The following is a 20,567-nucleotide window of genomic DNA, read 5'->3' as shown; positions in this document are numbered from 1 at the left end:
GGGAAGGCAGCTGGGGAGGATCAGGTAACAGCAGATTTGCTGAAGGATGGTGGGCAGATTGTCCTAGAAAAACTGGCCACCCTGTATACACAATGCCTCAAGACCTCGAGCGTACCGGAATCTTGGAAGAACGCTAACATAATCCTAATCCATAAGAAAGGCGACGCCAAAGACTTGAAAAATTATAGACCGATCAGCTTACTGTCTGTTGCCTACAAAGTATTTACTAAGGTAATTGCAAATAGAATCCGGAACACCTTAGACTTCCGTCAACCAAAAGACCAGGCAGGATTCCGTAAAGGCTTCTCAACAATAGATCATATTCACACTATCAATCAGGTGATAGAGAAATGTGCGGAATATAACCAACCATTATATATAGCTTTCATTGATTACGAGAAAGCGTTTGATTCAGTCGAAACCTCAGCAGTCATGGAGGCATTGCGGAATCAGGGTGTAGACGAGCCGTATGTAAAAATACTGAAAGATATCTATAGCGGTTCCACAGCCACTGTACTCCTCCATAAAGAAAGCAACAAAATCCCAATAAAGAAAGGCGTCAGGCAGGGAGATACGATCTCTCCAATGCTATTCACAGCGTGTTTACAGGAGGTATTCAGAGACCTGGATTGGGAAGAATTGGGGATAAGAGTAAATGGAGAATACCTTAGTAACTTGCGCTTCGCTGATGATATTGCTTTGCTTAGTAACTCAGGGGACCAACTGCAATGCATGCTCACTGATCTGGAGAGGCAGAGCAGAAGGGTGGGACTAAAAATGAATCTGCAGAAAACTAAAGTAATGTTTAACAGTCTTGGAAGGGAACAGCAGTTTACGATAGGTAGCGAGGCACTGGAAGTGGTAAGAGAATACATCTACTTAGGACAGTTAGTGACTGCTGATCCAGATCATGAGAGTGAAATAATCAGAAGAATAAGAATGGGCTGGGGTGCGTTTGGCAGGCATTCGCAGATCATGAACAGCAGGTTGCCATTATCCCTCAAGAGAAAAGTGTATAACAGCTGTGTCTTACCAGTACTCACGTACGGGGCAGAAACCTGGAGGCTTACGAAAAGGGTTCTACTTAAATTGAGGACGACGCAACGAGCTATGGAAAGAAGAATGATAGGTGTAACGTTAAGGGATAAGAAAAGAGCAGATTGGGTGAGGGAACAAACGCGCGTTAATGACATCTTAGTTGAAATCAAGAAAAAGAAATGGGCATGGGCAGGACATGTAATGAGGAGGGAAGATAACCGATGGTCATTAAGGGTTACCGACTGGATTCCGAGGAAAGGGAAGCGTAGCAGGGGGCGACAGAAAGTTAGGTGGGCAGATGAGATTAGGAAGTTTGGAGGATTAACATGGCCACAATTAGTACATGACCGGGGTAGTTGGAGGAGTATGGGAGAGGCCTTTGCCCTGCAGTGGGCGTAATCAGGCTGATGATGATGATGATGATGATGATGATGAGCGCTTCCTTATAGACAAGAGATAAAAAGAGGAAACAAGAAAAGAAAGGTGACGTAAACGGAAAGACTTGAGGTCGAGCATAACGCAGCGCCAAGGAGGTTTACCGGAGCGTTTCCCCGACAACGGCGGCTAAAACCCACTCGCGTCAAACGAGGCACGCGGAAACAAGAAGCAACCGAAACAATGCAGCCGCGGAGTGCGCCAATTTCACTGAGAGGCGCGCGCAGTATGTGCCGCTCGTTCCGCTTACGGTGTTTGCGTGCGCATCCCGGCGCACGGTCACGGCTGAGCGTGTGCTTTCTCTGCGCGCGTTTTCGTGTCAGAGGTCCGCCGTACGGGAGCGATAAAAATGCAAAAGAAATTCGCGGCAAAAAGGGGGCCACTTCTTGTTCTCGAACACCGTAACGCTCTAATGGAAAACAAGAAAAATCCGGTAGAGGGAAGGGGGCAATGTGCACGAGGGCATTTCCTTTTTTTTTTTTCTTCCGCCACTCCTGCGTCTTCCTATGCTTCCTATGCGAGCGTTTGTGTGTGTGCGTGCCCCTTCAAACGCGCAGCGCTTTCTCGCGTGCTGTGGGCACATTTGCAGCACTCGAGTTGGGACGCTGAGGAGAATCCCAACGAATCGGTAGGACACGGCCCGTGGGCGACGCCCAACGGCACTCGCTCTTCGCAGTAGAAAAGAGTCACCGGGCCCGCCGACCGACGAGGCTGCGGGAAGGCAGTCTCCTCGTGTTTCGTGCGCTTCTGCTACGTGGTAACGCCCGCAGCAGGCAAATGATTCGGCACAAAGGCAAACAGAGGCGGCCGGCTGCTGCGGCGCCCGGGGGAGCAGCGAGCAGTGGCGCAGGTCTCTGCCTATGAGTGATCAACAAACATTGACACTGGAGGGCAACCCGTGAGACTCCGGGGCTCATGTTTATTCCGGGCACGTCGGCGCGCCGCTCACGCCGGCTGAGGCCTCCGGCAAATAAGCGAATGAAAGCGCAAGCGCCGCCGTGTCTGATTGTTTCGCCCCTTTCCTTCGCGACGAGCATCTGCGCGCTCATGCGTTGAGGAACCACCAGAAGATGTGTCGTGCGAGAAAAGGATATTCAGCAAGAACGAATCAAACCACACTTCTCTCCTTTAGAGCAAAATTCGGAAACAGATAAGTGTCGGCCTATAAAAAATACCAAGAACACGTGGTATCCGCAGCTCGCAGTGTTTAGTAGACACTTTAAAAGTATTTTTCCTTCTTTCCTTTTCCTTGTAACAGCTGTGTCTCATTGTTATCTGGGGTTCGCGTTCTCTTTCCCGTTTAATATTTTACGGCTTTCTAACAGCTGCGTCCCATTGCAATCTGAGGTTGGTGTTCTTTATGAACACTTTCCTATTCAACATTTTACCGCTCTTTCCCCAGCTGATTCGCTTCAAAAGCTTTCTAAGTGGTAAAGTGCCGCAGTAGGTAACTCCAAGCTGAAAGTTAACTTGCGATACCCCCTTCGCGTTGAAAACCTAGCGTCTTTCTCCCTACCGACGTGCAATCGTGGTTCCCTTCTTCGTTTCGAGGGGAAACTTTGGTTTGACGGTGCAGCAAAAATATATATTATGTCTGCAGTGAACCCCGAACTGTGCCACTGTCCAAGATATGCCCCAGAGAGACAAGAACTTGCCAAAGCTTTCCAAAAACTGGACAATCGGCCGCTTTCTGTGCAGGTGCTGCTGAAACACCGCCCCCATCGCCCGTCGGTCCATAAAGTGGTGAAGGCGCTTTTGTGTTTCTTAAGGACGACGGGTTTGTGCGACCATCTGTGACTATTAATGCAATTTCTGTACGACAACACGCGTCAGCGAACTCGACGAAATTTCCTTCTTTCCTGCCCTCCTCTCTCTCTCTCTCTGTTATCTTTGTTTCCCCCTTCCCCATTCCCCCGGTGTAGAGTAGCCAACCGGACGTTATTCTGGTTAACCTCCATGCCTTCTGCTTTTCTCTTTCCTCCTCCTATCATTACACGTTCGCGGACCGTGTTTGTTCTAGGCCACGTTCAAAGTACCTGGCGGGCATCCGCTACAGGCGCAGAAGTGGAGTACTTCGGACACTAGACATACGGTATACAGGGTGACCCAGCTAATTGCAGCCATGTTTTAAATATATGACGAAGCAAGCTAGGAGGATGCGACCAAATGTATCTTGTTAGCTCTTGTATGGAGCAATTCACAATATAGTTTTGCAGTTTGCTTAATTGCATAATTAATAAGAAGTGACTAGCAAAGTTTGCAAGTTTTAACTCGAGGCCAAATTTCCAATAAGAAAGTCCTAGAAAATTCTAAAGAAAACATGTAATTCAGCAGATTCCGACTTCCTACTTGATAAGTAATTATTGTCTCTGCATCCTAAAGAAAGCCTTCTAAAAATGAAAACAAAAAAGGCACCTGACATGATCGATTGGACTCTGCGATCGCAGGGCACTTAAAAATGCCACGTATGAACGAACAGCGCATCTAGCCTTGTGCGCTGAGGGCGATGCCAAAAAAAAAAAAAAAATGACGGCAAAGTGTGTTTCTTTTGAGCGAGCTGGTCCACTACTGAAAGGATTCAACACTTGTATGCGTGAAGCCAAAGTACTCAGGAAGACAAGACAAACAAGAGACACCATATGTGCGAATCGCAAGAAGCATTTAAGAGTGATTGGGCCTCACCACATCGAGTTTCATGCGAACCAATCTAGCTTTGAGAATCACATCTAAAAGAAAGGTTCTCTTGCTCAGCAGCGTTTCCTCATTGGCTTGCGTTCGAAGGGTCGGTGTTTATGACGGTTATCATTGTGAGAAGGATATGTACGATGTGGCGATGGTCCATTGATGACCGCACTTGCACAAGAGAAGCATTCTGAACAGGAACCAAGCTTCGGGAGCATTCGCAAGACTTGAAAAACGGGCTTGTACGCACGGACTGGGCTGTTCAAAAGGAAGGCGTCTTTTGTACGATAGGAATGAGAACAGCGCCACCGATCGATGCCTTTCGCGTCGAAGCTCGTGTCAAAGCGTTGTGAAGTGATTGTGCTAGTGCATTCTCAGTGCGCCGCATAGTGCTGCAATACAGCCATCATGATGCAGTGGCATAGGGAATCTGAGTTCATGAGCTCACACGAACTCGAAAGCAAGCTTCCAAGTAGGATCACCGGATATGTTCAAAACATTACGGACATCTAATTTTGCGTTTGCGCTAAGGTGAATACTTCAGAGGAAATTCAGTATTATAACGACCACTTAACTTGCGAGGCGAGTGGGAATAAAGAAGTATAGGTTAAAGGGAGCATTTCGTTCAGCTACGCAGATGTGCTGCTTCCTATTTCAGGAAATACGAGATCGGAGTTGGGGGTGGAGCATGGCTGCATTCGAGAGAAATTTCGCACGCCTTCGCCGAACCCTGTCTGACGCGACGGTACGCGAGAAGTACGACAGCGGGAGGTGGGCCATGCAAGGGTGGTGCTGCGGCTTCCCGCGGCTTCCTGTTGCTAGCATTCCAGTCGCACAAACAAGGCAGAAATTTAATCTCGCTGGGCGCCCTAATGCCGTCCCTCACTTTTTTTCCCGAAATATCAATTCGCCTTTCCGCTTTTTTCGCGTGCCCAAGCTTTTTCGCGTCGTCGCCAGCCTCGTTTTTTTTTTGTGTCAGTGCTCCGCCGCTGAAAACGTTAGTCGCAACGTCTTTTTTGACAACTTCCGGTAATTTCTGTATCCCTCTCGATGGGCACGTTATTGAACACGGCCTAAGAATTTCAGAATTCACTTGCACGCTGTAAAGGAGCGCTCAAGCAGAGATCGCCAGACTAGGTGATATATATATATATATATATATGTACATATATATATATATATATATATATATATATATATATATATATATATATATATATATATATATATATATGTATGTATGTATACACACTTCAAAGAAATAACAGCACATAACCCTTTGGAAGACGATGGTGAGTAATCATCACTCCTATAAGCTTTACACGATATATTGTTATCGTCCGAGGAAGAAGAAGCAGAAAACAGAGGGTCCTGCGCTGGAGAAACACTCATGTTGTTTTCCGTGCATGTTTATTTATGAAACAATTGAAAAAAATAAGGAGATCTAAGGGGACCGATCTTTTGTGAAGCACAGACTTTTGTGAAGTAACAGACAAGGAAAAAAAAGAAAGCACAAATAATATGCTTTATGTTGAATTTAAATGTACAAAAAATTACGTACGGGAACATTAAAGTGGACGAAAAGATAACTTGCCGCAGGTGGGGACCAAACCCACATCACCCGCATTATGCCTGCAGGGCCTTGTAGTTAGAAGAGATAAAAACCAACTGACATAGTGGCCAACGCATTCATGTAATCATGCTTATGACAACATTTAATCCGGGTTTGGTCCTCTAACGTGGACTTATCATCAATAGAAGAATTATTTTACTTTAAACTGATCATTTGCCGTGCTTTAAGTGTCTGTTACATGCCCCCTCGCGAGCTCGAGATAAGTCCGGGCTGCCCCTGTCTTTCTCTTTTGTCTTGTCAAAACGTGCGTTGCTCGGAGGCAATCTGCATTAAGCTACAAACCGGACGTTAAACCTCACTGAAAGAATTGTCAGCGTACAGTTTTTGGCTATGGCTATGGTATTCCTGTGCAGAACACGAGGCCGCCGGTTCTATTTCTCGCTGCAGCAGCCGCATTCCGGTAAAGGCGGAACGCAAGAACTCATCGTCTTTCCTGTTTAAGCAGGCGCCAGCTACACCTCGCTAGGTAATGAGTGCTGATCTCGTGCTCGCGATACGGGATGCGAGTGTCATGGTCTAAGAAGCCCAGACCATCAAAATTCAATGTCAGAAACAACCACTGCAGTGCGTGCTATTGGCATGCTGGCTGTATCAACAATTGATGACGTAGCGGACAATTTTACTTGCAGAAAATTGTCACTGGTGCGTCGCGCTAGCGGCGACTTGACCACACGAAAAATGTATTCTGAACGCGTGAACAGGAGGGCGGACATGTAATTTGAGAGAGAACAGACAGAAGTGCTGGTATGAGGAAACTGCGCATCTGATTTCCAAAGAAGTTGAGCACGAATTTCCCGAGCTGAAGTTCAGGGCGCCGAAGTGAGGGCGTGCCATAACGTGACGCCGAGTGGATGACAGAGACGACATAGTGGCCGATGAACAGTCCTTAATTGCGGACGTGTTCCGCGAAGCTAGCTCAAAAGAAGCGAGAGCGCCAGAGTCTGAGTGAACAGCGTGAACTGCTTAGTGAACAGCCCCGTCTCCATCTACTTCCGTGGGGCGTGCGTCTGGGCCGTGCCAAACGGTAGCCGACGAAGGTGGCGCTCTCCAAGGCGCGCTTCTGTGCGCGCCCAGCGAGTTTCAGAGGCTGCAGTTCACCTTAGGTAGAACATAGAACCGTATCTCCTCCTATGCCACATGATCCTACATTCTTAGTACGTCAATGAAAAGCAGGCGTCACCTTGGCATTTGAATTACCCTCTCTCTACAACCATTGCTGCATGCACCATTCTCCTGACAAGTAAAAGCACTGCCACGGAATCACGGGAGGTAATTCTGAGAGCAATTTGGAGAGTGCATTGAAAATGTTGACGTTCCAAATTATTTTGAAGTAACGATTGCAGAGGACGCGATCACTTTCTGCCGCAACATCCGCTTGTTGTTCGCTCCACCCTCTGCCTCTGCTAAACATTTCGACAGCTCTCCTTGAAACATTTAATTTTAGTATCCTAATGTTTTAAATTGTGAAATTCTCAGCACGCGTTAACTCCTTTTCTGAACTTCGCTCAGGTATTTATACAAGTTGAAAATAAGCAGTTTAGGTCTCTAGGTGCTCTGGTTTTTTCACCTCTCGTATGTTTCCAATTATTAGATGAGCAGCGCTGTGTGAGAATGGTATATTAATAATGCACGAGCAACAGTAATGCATACGATCGCACGCCGATGACACAGAAAACATATAAATTGCAGATTTAAATACTGGCTGGCATTTTTTTCTTTTTTGCGACTTTGCCATGTTTGTTTAAACATACAAGTAGCTACACAAATGTGACAGAAATTAATCAAAAACAGTAGTTTTTTTTTTATACTTCCGAGTAATATTATTCCAACAGGACACGTAACAAAGACAGGAGACCCTACCTGCACAATGGGCGTTGTGTCTGCCGGTGCCTCGAAGAGGATGGTCAGCTTAGGACACTCCAGGTATTTTTTGTCCAAGTCAGTGCTTTGGATGACGGCATACTGCGCTCGGAAGAGGACCAAACAGTCTGAAAAAGAAAAGTCAGTACAGGAAAATGATGAGTGACTCTCTTTTAGTTAAGTGAGCCCTAGACAATCCGGAGTGTCACTATTGCATACTCATTCCTTTTATGAAGCTTTTTGGTCGTTAACCAGCATAACACAAGTAAATATAATGTGACAATTTTGAATGACTCTTTTCTGACCCTCCTCTCCTAAATATGTATTCAGGAGTGTGAGGTACGGTAAAGCAGCTTCAACTCTTCCAACGACAAGCTCAGAGAGATTAGTTCTGACGGTGGCGAGAGTTAAAGGAGCACTGACACGACATTTTCTACTTTTCATTTCTTGCATTAAGTGAAGGCTCGGGAGCGGGAAACCTAGGAAGAATACTGGCTAGCATACGAGGGGCCAAAATAATTTATCATATAGCTTTGAACCAACCGTTCCGGCATCGTTTACCACAAGGTGTATGTGACGTGACGTCGTGACGCAGACGGTGGTCACGTAGGTGCAGTACATCGTGACGCTTTGGTACTCGCTCCGGATACTTTGGTTGTCTCCTATGCTGCCACACGTTGCGTGGTACTCATTGCAGCGGTTGCCGTATCAGGGAACGAGGGCAGTTTGTTCCGTCAACTAAGTTTTGGGGCAACTGGTGCCGTGGCCCACCGGGCGCGTAATCATGCGGCACTTCTCGTGTTTCGCGCGTTACAAGTCGCGGTAAAAAATAGTTGCGCAGGACATAACGCACTGAAAAAGATTAAATGGGGCATTTTTAGGATACAATAACAGTTTTCCTATCAGAAGTAACGCGCTTAATTCATAAATATAAACGTGGTAAAATTACTTTCTCTGATTTGCCGGGAATTAGCAGAAATAATTAGCCCAGCGGCGGAAGAGAACTAATAAACAAACCTAGTAGGTTCCATAACAGCATATCGTACGATTTCACTTTTCAATAAGTTTGCTAACGTTAACTCAGACAACCCTTGTATATTTAGTTTTATTTATTTCATTTTATGTTCACCTTATTTGCCCTTTCTCAATGACTCGCACATACCCGTGCTTCTGTAATGTTCCGTTGATTCCGTCGAGCGGGAGCCGCCATGATTGCAGCTGATGATCCCCCGTCCCGCCCCCGCTCGATGGGATGGATGATAAGAAATGAAATGTGTTGTAAAGGATGAATACTTAGGCTACGGCACCTGGACTTGGAATCAGAAACAAAATAGAAAGAAACAAGCTCGTCTTTCTCTTTGTGGTTGCTCACGTTTAGCTATTTTAAAACAATTGTTCCCTTCGAAACTGTTGCGAAAGCTATTTTAGATGTTCCTATTTTGTTTATTAAAATTAGTAGCGACGGTTAGAAATATTACTATCAGCAACTGATTTACTTCCTGTGGTGTTAACGGTGTTCATAACCTTTCAAATCTTGCAGCAATGTGCCGCGTGCGCGTTGAAAAGCGAGCATACAGTCTTTTGGAGCCTGTGAAGCGTGCTTCACCTCAGCAAGGCATCGATAGTGGGAAAACATCGCACATGCGTAAAGTTCCAACTGTAAAGCGTGCTTTGCTGAATAAGCGTATTGCCGTGACAAAGACGAACCTAAGTGCACGCCACGTAAGCTCGGTTAAGCGCGGAGCTGCGGTTTACTTAAATTTCATCAAATGATTTTTATCCACAGGGCTCTCACGCGCAAATAAATGTAGCAGTTATGAATATTTCAAATGAATTTGTGTGATGAAAGAAACATTATTCACATCTGATGGCATGCATGCATCATTTTACCATCGAAATCTGACAAACCCATGACAAACCAAACCAGGTCAATGTCCTGCAGTGTGTGGCCGCTGAGCCCGCCACTTCGCACTTAATGCACACGGATTCTTGCATCCACTTCGCACTTAATGTACACAGATTCTTGCATCCGGTTCGCGGACTGGCGTTTCATCCATAGGGTTAGGCTCAACCTCATTCACCTCAATCGAGCCTGTATGTGGATGACGGCCGAACGCGATCAGCGATTCAGGGTGTACAGTTATGCCACGGAGACACTACCGCACGTCCTGTGTCACTGCATGGCGAAGAGTGCGCTGTACACGGCACGACACAACTACATCGTGTCGCGTCTACGTACGGCGTGCCGGGATCGGTTCACCATTCTCTACGACAACCGGCCAATCGGTGAAACCAACCTTCGCTCTGACATCGTCCTCGCACGTGCCGAGGAGGAAGTCATCTTAAATGTCTGCTGTCCTTTTGACAACGGCCCGCAGGCATTCATCAACGCACATCACGCTATGATCACTAAAGGTGAGCCTGCCCCTCTCAATCTGGCCCAGCGGTACCAACGTGTGACGCTGCACGCAGTTATCGTCGGTGCCTTGGGCTCTTGGGACCCCGCCAACGACCGCGTGGTGCGGCGGCCCTGCTCATGGTCCTACCTGCGGCTTTTCAAGAGGTTGACCGCCAGCGACGCCATTGCCGTGCCACGGCAGATCTACCAGCGCCACGTCGCCCACCGATAGTGCCACTCTGTTAGCACTTTCCCCGGGTTTCCTGGACTTCTATGTATCTTTCTTTTTCATTCCCCTTTTTTTCTTGTCACTCTCGCTGTTCTGTTTGTCTTCAACATTCGAATAAAATCTGTTCTTAGCAGCCTAATATCTCATACGGGTTGTATTTGAACCTGATATATTAAACTTATTTTTGCAAGGTGGCGGAGTGCCTGAAGTCTGCTTCACCTCCGCCGCGGGTCGGCCCACTATTGCACTATCTTTGGAATCGGCCCACAGTTTTTGGTCTACGGACATCGATCCACTGGAAACTAGCCATACACAGCTTCGCTGTAAAAAGAAACCAAGGAGCAGGCTGGCAACTGCCACCGGAACGGGCACAACGCCTGCCTGCTCTTATTCCCGGCACAGCATCCTACAAAGGGCTAGCACATCTTGATGCTTCGAGTATACCGCCTGAAGGGCACGGGGAGCCCGCGTAACTAATATATTGCGCCTGTTGAATCGCTATGTTTGCACACAGCCTGCTCAATCTCACCATGTTGGCTAAGCTCTGTAAGTAGCGAGGAGGCGCTCATCATTCCAACACCGGTGCATATTCGTATAGAACGCTGTCGGCATGGCAGTCATTAAACAGAACGAGGTATTTAGCCGCAGGCGGATTCGCTGCGCTGAGAAAGATTCCTATTTTGGGCGCTCTTGGCTTAGAATTTGTGTTGATGGGGACAGGTCGATACATGGATTACGTGGAGGGTGGCTATGTGTCCTCACGGTGTTCCTTTCCTAAGGCGGTAACCAGTGGTCAAATAAATGTCAATCACAGGTCATGAAGAAAAAGAGAACACGGCGAAAGCAGGAGCCAACGTTTCGACAAGCGGACTTATTTATTTCGAGGCGACATATCCTTATGGTTATCACAGGTTATAGCATTCTTGGCAGCCTCTCCGAAATCTTTTGCGAGGCAGGAAATGGAAGACTGTCTTTGGCTCATGCGTCAGATCATGGCTTACCCTTCAGTTGCCCGGGAGTTTTTCATGGCTCAATATTACCTAATAAAGCGCAGGCAATAAAGAACGTGTCTTCAGTCTGTTTCCTAAAGTACATAAGCGTTGTTAGTACGTGTTTGGAGCAAGAAGCCCGTTCCCTGCCGCTGAAGTATCGTCTGGCAGTAACGCACTCTTGACTTGCACCAATGCGAGACGCTCGAAATGTGTACATATTATGATGGCACGAACAGAAAGCTGCATTAGGTGCTCCTACAGTATATACCAAAAAGAAAGAAGAAAAAACATGTACGCCAACGTGACGGTTAAGCAAGCTGCCGCTTCTGCATGACATTTGTTTCTTCGTTTTGCTTCCTTGATATTATGTGTAAACACTCTCTCTGTCTGACAAAGGAGGCCGAGTTTTTTTCTCAGCGTCTCTTATACTTTCTCTCTACGAAAATATGGCTGCGTCACAATGCGGAATCAGAAGTTAGCAGAAATGCTAGCACATCAGCAAACAAAATAGACTGGCTTGCCTGTTAGGGTACAGTAGGTGTCAGTAATACGCCTTATATTTCTGACAACTCGTAGATCGCGAGCTCGAGAATTTTTTTTACAGTGAAGCTTTTTACCTCTAGCCCCCGTATGCATCCCCCGCGTGCGTTACCAGAGAAGCTACACTAGCGGCTTGCGTCCGTATCGCGGACAGGAATGCTCGCGCAGTTGACCATCTGGGGGAGAGGGGGAAAGTATGTGGCGATGGCGCCTGTGCACGTGGTCTGCGCTTCCGTGGTTACAACGTCACGCGCGTCGGAGGTGCCGCGGCTGCAGCAATCGAGACGGGTAGGGGAGAGCGAGAATGAGTGTGGCGACGGCGCTGCAGCAATGGAGAGGCGTAGGGAAGAGGATGAAAGAGTGTGTCCACAGCGCTGAAGCAATGGAGACGGGTAGGGTAGAGGGGGAAATAGTGTGGCAACGGCGCTGCAGCAACGGAGACGAGTAGGGCAGAGAGGAAGAGCATTTGCTGACAGCGCTACAGCAATGGAGATGGGTTGGGGAGAGAGGGAGCGAGTGTGGTGGCGACGCTGCAACAATGGAGACGGGTTGGGGAGGAGGGGGCGAGTGTGGCGACGGCGCTGCAGCAATGGAAACGGGCAGGAGAGAGGGGAATAGTGTGGCGACGGCACTGAAGCAATGGAGACGGGTAGGGGAGAGGGCGAAAGCATGTTGGCGACGGCGCTGCCGCAATGGAGACGGGTAGGGGAGAGGAGGAAACATTCTGGCGACGGCGCTGGACCAATGGAGACGGGTAGGGGAGAGGGGGACAGCGTTTGCCGACGGCTCTGCAGCAATGGAAACGGGTAGGATAGAGGGGGAATAGTGTGGCGACGGCACTGGAGTAACGGAGACGGGTAGGGGAGAGGAGGAGCGGGTGTGGTGACGGCGCTGCAGCAATGGAAACGTGTAGGGGAGAGGAGGAAATAGTGTGACGACAGAGCCTGTGCACGTGGCCTGCGCTTCTGCGGTTATAACGTCACGCGTATCGGAGGTGCCGGCGCGGCCGCAGCAGCGGTTGCATGGGAGGTGCGCTGACCGCCGCGGCGCTTGTCTCGGCGTAGTGTGGTTCAGTATGAAAAAATGTATAATTTCCTAATGTATGCAGCTCATGAATACAGCCCATATATGCAGCCTAAACAGCTTCGTTGGGAATCCGTCTCCATATGAATGTTGTGGGCCCACGATTTTTTTTCTTTAAACAGTGGGCACCGTTCCCTCCATCACTAGAATCGCCGACTAAAGACTAAATGACGTTATGTCACTCGGCTGTTCGAGGCTAACTTTTGGATACTCGAGGCTAAGAGGGTGCTGAGCGGAATAGATAGTCAAACGTGTGCACTGAATTTCTTCTCCTCGCTCGTGAACAGCGCTCGCTCACGTCTTTGTGGGTGCTCGTGTGCGGGCGACACGTCTTGGCTGGCGAGCGCACTTTCGGCGGCCGTGATTGCGTGCCGTGGGCAGCGGTGCGTGCGTGGGGGGTACTGGCGGCCGGAAGCGCGCCGCGATGACGGATCGCCTTTCGCCTCGTCATCGACCAAGGCAGGTCCGCAGCCCGCGAGGCTAAACGCTGCGCGGCATTGGAACCTCCCTTGCCCTTGTCGATGCGACAAAGCGCCGCGCAATGACGGCGATGTGCTAGTGCAGAGACTTCGAGATTCATTGGACGACGCACCACAGAGGCACTAAAGAAACGTCGCAGGGCCACGACACCAGGCCGGTGTCCTGCTACGTTTCTGTCGGCCGTCCTCCGTCTCACAGCTACTAGGATAACCAAACATGATGCAAACGTTTCGACTATAACTGAATAGCATGTGTTTTTAGCTGGGAGTGGACACTAATGTGTTATCGAAACATTACGTGAACTGCCTATGGCTCACTTTAAGCCCAAATAGTAGAGCTTGCTTTACAATACGGAGTTCTGATGGCTTGATTTGTTAAATAAATTCTGCAGTTTTACGTACCCAGACCATCATCTGATAATGAGGCAGGCCGTAGCGGGAGACTGCAGATTAATTTCACCACCTGGCGTTCTTTAACATGAACCTAAACCTAAGTACACGAGCATTGTTGGATTTTTTTCCAATCGAAATGCGGCCGCAGCGACCGGGATGAAACCCGCGACCTCAAGCTGAGCAGCACGACGCCATAGCCACAAAGATAGCACGGCGGGTGGCATTATGTGGCATTGAGGCGACCTTCTGGGCATAGCGAAAACGTGGACACTGTCTGTAAAATACGAATCATACTCAGTTACGCCCTAAAAAGCAGGATATCATGGTGGTGAAGTGGTTGGTGACTGGTTCTGAAAGTCATCCCACCCATTGGCAACGCTTGAACAATAGTCCTTAAGAACTTAATGTACACTGTCACTAGTACTGACGGCACCAAACTGGACATCATTAACCGACGAATACGCGAGATAAGGGGCCTCAAACATTTGGCCTGTGTAACTCCATTTGCAGCTCCCCTGGCTTTCTGGGTTACTAAAGCCTTCGATTCTCGACTCATACTTTCCTCAAACTTTATGGCTATGAAAACCAGAAAAAAAAAACATGTCTGGCCCTGCGACATATCATGTATACGGCCCGATTACTACTTTTTTCATTCCAGTGAACAACCAGGAGTGGCATAGGCTGTAGGCTACCATTAAGATACTCCTAGTTTTATTCCAGCGATATCAAGATGTTGGCGTATTGAACGCATGGCAATGATCTCTGAGAAAAAGCGAATTAGAGAGAACACACGCATATGTAGAGCGTATTGCGCACTTGACCAGAGTGCAGGAGCTCTATGCTCCGAAGTGTGTGTCGTGCCATCTAGTCGGGCCACTGAGCCGAGAGCATCTAGAACGCAATCCACATGCTCTCGATCTTAAAATAATAGCGGGTAGTCTTTAGCGGGTGACCTGCCTTCACAAATATTAAGTTCGTCATCAGCATCAGCGAAAAGTTCGTCGTGAACGTGGACCCTGTTATTGAAGTGAGTTCTGCCTGATTGCAGGCTTACGCTTGCCGCACATTTCGTTGCGCAGCACAAACGGGTGCTGCTTTGTGATACAGGCTCCACGAAGTAAAAAGGCACGCCTTCAGTGCTCGGCGTGTCTGAGCATTGAAGGTTGAAGAGTATTGAAATGCCCGCCAAACACCGTTGGTAAATGGGAGCCGTGGAAGGAAAACTGCAGAGCAAGATGTGGAAGCTCCGACGGCCTGCTCACTTGTAGGCTTATGCTCAAAGAAGGTTGTGTCATGCCTGGGGCCCGTGGTAGGCGTTGCAAACACGTGAGTGACTGCACCGCTCCCGCGCTCTATAAGCAAGTGACCTACAGGTGCAAATACTAGTAGTACAGCACAGAGGCAACGTAATGTTCAAAGTGTAATGTTTTATGAGAAAGTAATACAAGCACCATAATATTGAAAAGGTTGCCACGGTGACAAAGTTTTAAAGGTATGCAGTGGACAGAAAATGAATGTACAGAAATGCACCGGTGTTTTCACCGAGGTGTAAGTAATCGCATTTAATAAACTCATGCATGTAAGGCGCGCCTATAAAAGTGTTTCCACGAGTCAGTGGCCTTAATTGCCCCTCTCACAAAAGTTCGTCTTTGAAATTTTAGTTTGATAAATTTTCCGCATTGCTTGGTAAATGAGGGACAGCTCACCACAACCTCCCAGTCTGTTGAACGTAAACAGCTCTGTTACTTGTTATTGAATAGTTTATACAAATGTACTTCGAAATATTGGCAAATAATTCTCACCGGCTTCTCCACAAATAGTAAATTATTCAATGATGGTTGCCGCATTAAAGCGTCTTGAAACTTCAGCTTCGGAACACAATACAAGGATAGAAAAACACGATGGGTGTGTAAACGATAATCTCTAATCAGCGCCGACCTCAAATTAGAACCTAAGTGCTTTGCGCATAGAACTAACGCCATCTAATGAGCACCTTTCTTGGATGTATAAAATGAGGTCTAGAAAGGCTGCCTTCCCATTTGTTCTGCCCGCTCTAAGTCAGTAAACTGCAGCTTAGTCCACCTCTGCCTTATAAATGCACTTAAACAAAATCAGCTTTTTTTTTTTTTTTACCCATCATGTGCGCACGTGTATAAAAAAGCCTTCATTTCTCAGATAGCAAGATGGCGGTTTGCATGTTGCTCTGACGGCCTGCTATACCCCTGTTACACGGGCGACCTTAATCGCGGTTACGTTAACCGCGGTTATCGCTAAACGCGGTTAGCGCGGTTACACGGCAGGCGAAACAGCCGTTAGGTCGCTAACCGCGGCTGACCGCCAACCGAGCTTGGCAACCTCGGTTAAGTGTAACCGACGTTTCAAAAACGGGCAAAATGGCGGACGGTACTTCTCCCGGGTGCAGCGCTGCCGCTTCCCAGATATCTTCCAAAAAGCGTATACTTTGGCCTGGCGCGACAACTGAGGCACTGGTAAGCATTTGGGAAGATAATCTGGCCGCTCTGCGCTCAAGTAGTCGAAACGCACGCCTCTACACGGAGATGACGGATACACATGAATTTCAAAATTTAAGAACAGCGCCATCAAACTGGACAAGTGAGACACACACAAACGCTGTGTGGTTGTGTGCGTTTCACTTTCTTGTCCAGTTTGATGGCGCTGCTTTTAAACTTATAACTTCAGTATTTTTAACATGTACTTTTTTGTGATAACTTGTGCAATGTGAAATCGCAGTGTACATACGTTAACACCTGAAAGTACTACCTTTGCTTCCTTTTTTATTCTTTTTTTGTAAATGCAAGCGCATAGTTCCAAAGTGCATTCGCGTAAAGTTGTACTCCCTTTAATTATGTAACCAATGTTTGTTAGTTGAAACATTCATTTGTTCATTAAGAATATACTTTACCTTTTTGTTCAGTGGACTTAATTTTATTTTATATTTACCCATTTGTGACCCTTAATTCTGACTTTTTATATATTTGTATGCACACCAGGCATGCTCACAACTGAGAGCAGGAGTATCGAAAATAAATAGCCTACACGTGCAAAACGCAGTCTTACACGTTAAAACTCTCAAATATGACAATTGTTTTGCTGAAAAAATAACATATTTGTACCACTTTAATCAAATTTCGAAGAAAAATTATTCAAAATGAAGCCTGTACGCAAGAGATCACGTGACGCATCATCAGACCATAAACCGGGATCGGGATAGCCCGTGTAACTCTGGCGGACTACGGTTCATGTTAACCCCGGTTGAGCGAGTTAACCACGATTAAGCTTAACCCCGGTTAAGCTGCCCGTGTAACTAGGGTATTACCGTCTGTCGCGGAAAGAACCGGAAGATAAGTTCAATTTGGGTAGAAAGAAAACAAAAAGAAAAGAAAAAAAGAAGACAAGCTGTCATTTCGCATTTTCACGGGAATCGCCCACATCCTAAAGATTGCATAGCGCACTAATGTCAAGGTGATTATTTCGGCACCTCTCATATTGGGTGCTTCGTATTGCAAAAATAGTTTAGCAAAAAATTAAGCATCGCAGGCATCGTAACGTTAAAGTGCCATGTGCATATTGGGTAGCATATGACATTTCGCTATCCCGCGGCAAGTGGTAGTTACACTGGGCAAACTAGGTGGAACGTTAGCAATGGGCTAAGTAAGCACGAGGGAAATCTCAGATTGCAAGGAGACAAGAAAATAGATTAGTCACTGCTAGCAGTGTGGCTCAAATTTTAAGTGCACGATGACTTTGCACAGGCACTGCATATAAGTTGACTAGGAAAATCATTGAAGCAATTGAGATTTGTCGCTTGAGAACTTCATCGCAACGCATGACGTCACTGCCGCTACCCATTAAAAAGTTAAGGTATCTCGGCCTGAACGGTGGGAGTGGCATGACATTGAAACGTAATCGTCTCATTTCATTTATTCTTTTCGTATTTATACGTGTGGGTTTCTTAATGAAGAAGCTTTTGGAAACAACACTATGTGCTGCTTCTTCCCCATGGTACTTTTCTTGTGTTGCGCTGTTCAAGATTCGTAACGTGCAACCAATAAGCCCAAATTCGGACGTTATCGAACCATGAAGGATTTTTTTTTTTTGCATTCGCTATTATTTATGGGGGTTTTATTGAAAAAAGAATAAAATCTTGCATTGAAATTTTCCGTTCAATACAGTGTACTGGCCCCTTTAGTTATCACATAGCATTCGAAATAAAGAATAATGAATATTGATCTTTCTGCCACCCTCGTTCAAGTACAAGGCTTGTCCTGTCTAAATTTGCTGCTTTGGCTAAAACAGTTGAACGAGGCTATATTACTTTCGGAGTGGACTTTAATCTTCCAGGCTTTAATCGCATGCAGCAGCATCCGTGCTACGGAGAGACCCGGGCAGTGAACGCAGAAGTAACAAATTTTATCAATTTCCCAACCCGAACCTAACCTGTAAATGAATCGGCAAAATGGAATCAGGCCAGACAATGTTTTGTCTATTACACTCATAGTCGGCTTAAATAATCCCAAAGCCATTCTTCGTGAAATGATTCTGGAACGTGAAAAAAATAATGATAGCACCCGTCGGCGAACCTATAATTAAGCCAAGGCAAAGTATAAAAAAAATCAGGTGATTATGGGTTATGCCGTCGTCCTTGAAACGCTTGCCGAACGTTATAATGCAAATGTTATTTGGTTAATAATTAGCAAAAACATATTGCAACTATGCGACCGTTTTTTGTTACTCCCGGGACGCTAACAAACCAGATAAACGAAAAAAAATCACCGTGGTTCAACAACAACAACAACAACAACAAAAATTCCAAACACTAATGCAGAAGGAACTAAGGGCCCCTACTGCGCATTGTAAATGAATAGCTAACCTGAAAGGCTCAGCAAACTTAAAGCAACAACCGCTGAATGAAATCTCGTCTGTTCTCCAATGTTTGCACTTTCTCATCAACGATAACTGAAAAGACTTCTTCAACTACATTAAAAAAAGCAGAAAGCATAATGCCTCTGCTTGCTCTTTCGCAAATGACGGCGTCATTATTCATAACACAGCGGACAAAGCATATCTTTTTAATAGTATTTCAACACTGTTTTTTCCTCTCCAGCTGCCCTAGATGATTAATACGCAGGGACAACTTGGACTGTACCAACAGATATGGCAAAAAAATTTAATTATTGCCCACGGTATACAAATCTTCTTTGATGGCTTCAATACCTCAAAAGACTCTTGGTCCAGGTGAACCACCGAATGCCTTTCTTAGGTCTTGCAAATGTACTGTCTCACTACGCTTAAATGTAATTGTTGGGTAATCACAATAGGACGCCTCTCTTACAGATGAGTGAGAATAGCGTATATGTGAACCACGGTATGTCACCCCAATACATAAATCTCCTCCCCCTAACATCGCTAGCAATCACCGTCCAATATTGCTAACATGTGCGGTGCAAACTTCTACAGCGCATATTCATGCCCACAGTTAAGTACAAACTCTTACCAACATAGGCTTGAAGGGATTTGTTTTGTATAATCCAGCCGATAGAAGTGACGCATAAATTAGCTGCAGCGCAAGATGACCGTAGTTCCGTATACATCATCCTATTAGTTTTTCCTTGACCTACGATATGTACTTGGCTCATGGACTAGCGACAACTGTGCATCCCGAACAACGAAGAGACTTTTAACCTTTCTAAGAGACCAGGCCTGTATTTAGAAAAAGCTATTGCGCTATAAATGTTCGTAAGAGTAAATTAAAGTCAATCCTGATGCTGGACATATTATTAGCGGAGGCGACCGGCCAATGGCAAATATCACTTACGAACGAAAAGCTTCGTGAATTCGGGCCCAGGGCCCGTATTCAGCAGTATTCACAAAACAACACAAAAGACGTGCAATAGGGACAGTGAGCTCGTTATCGGCCAAGGTCGCCGACCAATCTTCAAGAGTTTTCACGAACAAAAACCTTTGCGAATTTGGCCCCCGGATTCGTCTTCACGCAGCTTTTCTTTCGTACGACATATTTGTCCTCGGCCGGCTACCTTCGCTGATAATATGTCGAGCATCAGCATTGGCGAGAATTTTTTCTTCGGACAATTCTAGCGCAAGAACAGTTTGTTAATGTGGGTCCTGCGCCTGCATTCGCAAAAAGAGCGGGAAAGCATGGGCACGCGAGCCGCTTTTCGTTAGGCCACCCGCACATCAATGGGACGCGCGAATCGAGAATTGTACCGCTGTCTTTCGCGCGCGACATGTGGCATACCGTCAAGTATGCGTATAAAAGCGAGAGCGTGCCAGTATCTTCCAATCGTCCCTCGTGGCCGCTTGCGCTTCGAGACGCCGTGTTAGACTACAACGCCCCCGAGATCGACCAGTCACATTTACGTGACTATTTTACTCAACCTTTATCCTGACACCGTCATGTAGATTGCACTCTCGATAAGGCATGCAGTTCCCTAAAATGCTTGCTTCGAAACATGTCGAAATTTCCATAGCGCGCGAGGGAATTATTCCTTAAAGGAAAAATAACGAGACAATTCAGTTGAGATGTGTGAGTAACCTATCATTATACAATACCAAAGAAGAAAAAAAAAAGCCACTTTAACCGTGAGAGGCGGTTTGATATGCGAGAAAAGACGCAATAGCGAAAAACGAATGTCGAGGTCACCTCAAAAATTCCTGTACCGGCTCGCCGTGACGTCACTGATTTTGATGACGCCTGCTCCAACCTACAGTCGGATACAACTCAAGTCTGCAGTGAAGCCCCGCCCACGCCCGCATAACCGCCAGG

The 20,567-nt window shown here is 46.7% G+C and overlaps 1 protein-coding gene and 1 non-coding gene across 2 annotated transcripts in view; one reads left to right on the top strand and one right to left on the bottom strand.

Moving 5' to 3' along the window:
* Nucleotides 1–7,306: 7,306 nt before the first annotated feature.
* The window catches only part of LOC129380785 (uncharacterized), a 215,359-nt gene continuing 202,098 nt past the window's right edge, over nucleotides 7,307–20,567 (bottom strand). Inside the window, exon 4 of the mRNA XM_072285912.1 lies at nucleotides 7,307–7,776. Coding sequence (XP_072142013.1) covers nucleotides 7,376–7,776 — 401 coding nt within the window. The 3' untranslated portion in view covers nucleotides 7,307–7,375. The remainder of the gene's footprint in view (nucleotides 7,777–20,567) is intronic.
* Nucleotides 10,360–10,548, top strand: LOC126547475 (U2 spliceosomal RNA). The gene has a single exon (XR_007602728.2). It is a non-coding gene; the product is annotated as a U2 spliceosomal RNA (small nuclear RNA).

Source organism: Dermacentor andersoni, chromosome 1, assembly GCF_023375885.2.
Source record: "Dermacentor andersoni chromosome 1, qqDerAnde1_hic_scaffold, whole genome shotgun sequence".
NCBI lineage: Eukaryota > Metazoa > Arthropoda > Arachnida > Ixodida > Ixodidae > Dermacentor > Dermacentor andersoni.
This window is presented reverse-complemented; position numbering and strand designations above follow the sequence as displayed.